General features: G+C 49.4%; 1 protein-coding gene across 1 annotated transcript; it reads left to right on the forward strand.

Moving 5' to 3' along the window:
- The first annotated feature begins 474 nt into the window (after positions 1-474).
- LOC102983762 (spleen trypsin inhibitor I-like) lies at positions 475-2,849 on the forward strand. Its single transcript, XM_007115551.2, has 3 exons — positions 475-568; positions 2,350-2,542; positions 2,786-2,849. The coding sequence occupies exons 1-3, from the start codon at positions 475-477 to the stop codon at positions 2,847-2,849; spliced, it is 351 nt and encodes a 116-aa protein (XP_007115613.1).
- Positions 2,850-5,008: the final 2,159 nt, after the last annotated feature.

The raw sequence follows: 5,008 nt of genomic DNA on the forward strand, positions 1-5,008 counted from the left end.
TGTCTTCTGAGGTAGGTTGGGGTAGTCCTTGTGGGGGCCGGACATTGACGCCCAGATGTGATGACACCTGCAGGAGGCTGATTAGGAGGACCTGAGCTAACACACTGTTGTTCACTTATCCTTCCTTTGATTTGCTCTCATTCACTCGTCAGCTGCCCGGCACTGCTCGAGGTGCTGGGATGCTCCCTGAGTCAACATATTGGACACAATTCCACCTGTGGAATCACAATCCGTGCTCCCATGAGACCCACGGGCAGAGTCAAGTCTGAGAAGCGCTGTTACTGGGCATTTGGCCCCAGCGGGCAGAAGCAGGAAGCCTGGTTAGGTGGGGAGATTACGCAATAGACAGGACGGACCCCAGCTCCTCCCCTTCCTCAATCCCCTCCTCATTGCCTTTCCCACCCCTCAGCTGGGATATGAAAAGCGCTGCCAGCCCCCAGCTTTCCTCAGAAGCCCTCCTGCAAGGCCACGAACATGAGCCGGCTCTGCCTCTCCATCGCCCTTCTTGTCCTCCTGGGCACCCTGGTATCCTGCACCCCATGGGGTGAAACCGGCAACCAGGCCCAAGGTAAGTCCTGACCCAGCTCTCCTCTACAGGCTGGGGGGGCGTGGAATGAGGGGAGTCCATGGAAGGGGCTGGGGAGCAGGGGTGGGGTGGGTGCCGACAGTCCTCTCTGGATTTCTCCTGGGAAGTTGGGCAGTTTTAACTCCAGGGACATTTCATGACTCTCAATAGGAAAAAAATTAAAATTCAAATAAAAAATATATATATCCCGCCCAATCTACCAGATCAGGGATCCGATCTCTGAGACTCTCTATTCCTGGTCAGTGCTGTGTCCCTGAACCTCACTGCAGTGTAATAAAAAGATCAATTTGATCCTTGTCCTGGTTCTTAGAACAGACCTCCTGAAACTCTTGGAATTTAATGTCATTCATACGTCACAATATGAGTTAAGGAAGGTGACCCGAGACACCTTCAGAATGGGGCTGGTCTCCAAAAAAACCCAAACTCACGTTTCGAGGTTAGCACTTTCAACACCCCGCATCCCGGCACCTCTGGGGAGACGGGAGGGTAGTGAGATGGAGATCAATCACCAATGGCCTATGATTCAATCGATATGTCTATTTATTGACACCTCAATCAAAATCCATAAATATTGGGGTTCAGAGAGCTTTCGGGGTGGTGAGCACACGGAGGTGCTGTGAGGGTGGTGTGCTCCACTAGGGCATGGGGCCTCTGCACACCTCTAATCCCCCTTTGCCCTGCGCATCTCCTCCATTTCGCTGTCCCTGAGCTTTATCCTTTATAATAACATGGGAACGGTAAGTAAAGGGTTTTCTTGGTATTGGTCACTGCTTCTATTGAGTTATTGAACATGGAGGTGGGGTCATGGAGCTTCCAATTTTTAGCCCGTAGGTCACAAGCATGAGTGACCTGGACCACGTGACTGGCATTTGAAGTAAGGACAGTCTTGAGCCCTCAACCTGTGGGATCTGCACTAACTCCATGGATTTAGTATCAGAAGTAAATTGAGGGACTTCCCCGGTGGTCCAGTGGCTAACACTCCCCGCTCCCAATGCAGGTTGCCTGGGTTCCATCCTGGTCATGGAATCAGATCCCACATGCAGGAAATAAGAGTCCCCATGCCACACCTAAAGTTCCCTCAGGCTGCAACTAAAGACTCTGCGTGCAAAGCAGAGATCCCGCGTGCACAGTGAAGATCCCGCACACGGCAACCAAGTTACCACGAAACGAAGGTAACGAAAGAGAACACACTGGTCTGTTTTCTTCATGCCTTTCTCCATTGCAGCCTGATTCCTTCACATTTTTTTATTAATGGTGGAAACCTTTACCATACACGTAAGTGCAGAGAATAGTATTATAAAACCCAGGTCTTCATGCCTTTCTCCATTGCAGCCTGATTCCTTCACATTTTTTTATTAATGGTGGAAACCTTTTACCATACACGTAAGTGCAGAGAATAGTATTATAAAACCCAGGTACCAGCTCCAATAATTATTGATATATGGTAAATATGTTTCCCTGTGTCCTCCTTTTTTTTTTTGGTAGTTTTTTGGAGCTAATCAAAGGCATCATACCAATTAATCTTAAATACTTCATGAAGAAGATATAAAATTTTACATGCTTACCATAACATGGTCACACCTAGCAACATTAATAATAGTGCCCCAGAAAGCAGGTTGTCAAATGGCCTTTACAATTTGACCAGCCCCCAGAACCCTAACATTTTCTATCACAAACAAACTGGCGGTTTCAGCTGTGACCTGGTAGACTGAGCTGTGATGCCCATCCTCATAACTGACTCAGAGGCCCTCCCATCTCAGCAGGTTCTCAGCCTGCCTTCTGCCTGGAGTCTTATTACACGGGTCCCTGCAAGGCCCGGAAGATCAGGTACTTCTACAACGCCAAGTCCAGGCACTGCGAGATCTTTATATATGGTGGCTGCCGAGGGAGGAAGAACAACTTCCTGACTGCAGAGGACTGCATGAAGATCTGTGGTGGTCATGCGGGGATCCGAGGGTAAGAAAGGAGGCGGGGCAGAGTGGGAGAAGAAGGGCTGGGGAAAGAGATGGCGCTCAGGGGGCCATGCACTATTCACACCTGCCCAGTGTCTTTCCTCCTCGCTGCCTCCCAGGAGAAGTGGCTGCAGTGTCTTGTGAAACCGCACACTGAGCACATGCTCCATGGGCCAGCTTGGCAGAAGGTCACCCTAGAAGCCCCGTCATGAGAATCTGAGCCTCCTCACATGCTCCCCGTTCTCAGATGGGAACACGGAGTCAGCCACCCTACAGAGCAGGTCTGCAGAGCTCCTGAGCTCCCCACCTAGGCTTGGAAACTCACTTCCTTCTTGTTGGTCATTCCGGTTCTGGAGTGGACTGTGGCTGCATATTTCTGGGCAAGTCTAGGATCTGTCAAGATGAGTGGTGTCCAGGTCTGGGGCTTCAGAGATATCAATCAGCAAGTTCCTTTCTTTTTGCAGAGGACCTGCGAACTGTGCTCCCCCGAAACGCTGAACTCAAGGAGGACGCATGCAGGGCTGGGCTGTGGCTGCTTCTGAAACAGTGTGGTCTCCCCTGAGTCTGTCTCTACCCCACCCTTCTCAGCAGAACCCTGTGTCTCTCTTTCCCACCTTGGGTCTACTTGCTTTAGTTCTGTCTCATCCAGTGGGCTCTAAACACCATGAGAGCAAGTCTTCTCTTTACCCCTAGCACTTAGCACAGGTCCTGGCACAAAGGAGACAGTCCATAAATATTTGAGGAAGGAAGGAATGAATGCAGGAACACATTCCTCACGACCCGAGTAACTACAGAGCCTATGGTATGAAGCCAGGATTCTTGTCTTAAGCCACATCCTCACTGCATCCTTACCTTCCTCCCCCACCCCACCATCACTGCTCTCCTTGTGGGCGGCCAAGGTGGAAATTCTGGCATCCAGTTCTCCGCATCAGTGGTGGCAGAGGTCTTTTCAATAAAGAAGCCCCTTTCCCTCACAGTGATGCTGTACATTTTCCTTCTGTGGCTTCAAACAGTCTGGCTTATATTTCAATAAATTCATATTCCAATTACACTAAGTGGATTCTGTGGTTTGCCCCTAGGAACCTTCACCACTAGGGTCCACGGAGATGCTGGTCCTTCTCAGTAGTCTGCAGAGCAGCGGGCACCTCCCCTTTTCCTGTCCTCAGACGGGGCCCTGCCAGGTATAGGAAGCACACCCATTACAGCACCATCTACCTCTGAATGGCCACCCCAAGCTACATAAAAACCCGCGTGAGAGACACCTCAGCATGAAAGCCTTCTTTCTCCACTTCTTGGACCAGGTCACATTTGGGGGCAGTTGCTCTCCTGGACTCTCCGAAGGAGAAAGGGAGAAGCATGAGACTCAATTGTCCATTTTCACTAGGAATCCCCTTGCCTGAGGTCACATGTGGGGAGGGGCTTCTGACTTCAGTTAAAGAAGGGCAACTACCCTTTTTGTGTGCCTGGCTCTGTGCTAGCATTTTGCCTGAATTCTTCTATTAATCATCCTAAGAATCCTTCAAGGGAGGAAACGGAAGCATAGAGATGTCACTTAGCTGCTGAACGAATTTCGTAACACAGCAGGTCCCAGCTCTCTCAGGTAGAGTGACTTTGACAATGTTTTCATGCTCCTGCCTCTGGGAAGATGTGGGATGGAGGCACCTTTGGAGAACAGAGAGTATCTGCTTCACTACAGATGAGGCAAGTGAGGCACGGGGACCACAACAAGCATAGACTACAAATAAACAAGAACACAGGTGGTGCTGGTTCTCTTACTTCCTTCTAGTCTTGGGCAAATTTCTCAACATCTCTGAGCTTTACTTTCTTTATAAAATAAGGATAATGCTTCTACTTGATGTTTCTAGCCAGCCACCACCAGAAACACTCTGGTTCCACAACAAGCCTAGTATTTAAATAAACAAGAGGGGCTTCCCTGGTGGTCCGGGGGTAAAACTCTGCATTTCCAATGCAGGGGTCCGGGTTCTATCCCTGGTTGGAGAATTAGATCCCGCATGCATGCCGCAACTAACAGTTCCCATGCCACAACTAAGAAGTACACATGCTGCAACTAAGAGTCCGCATTCTACAGCTAAGCTCCCACCTGCCTCAATGAAGACCCGGTGTGGCCAAAATAAATAAATAAATAGGAATTTTCCAATACACAGTAGAGTTTAAAATGTTAAAAAATCAGTCAATCAATCAATCAATAAAGAAGAACACTGATGGTGCTGGACCAGTTACCCAGGACCCTGGCTTCAGAGTCTCTGCACCATGCACTCTGCTGCTTTGTAAGTTGTAAACTATAGTGTACGTGTGAGGGCTTACACACCCACAGTCTCTTCACTCACCCCCATACATTCACTCCCAGTTACAAACATGTAGCACCAAGGCCCCCACACTCACACTCACCCAAACACAGACAAGAATTCTTCCACTAACACACACACACACACACACACACACACACGCA

The sequence above is a fragment of the Physeter macrocephalus genome, chromosome 14 (assembly GCF_002837175.3).
Source record: "Physeter macrocephalus isolate SW-GA chromosome 14, ASM283717v5, whole genome shotgun sequence".
NCBI lineage: Eukaryota > Metazoa > Chordata > Mammalia > Artiodactyla > Physeteridae > Physeter > Physeter macrocephalus.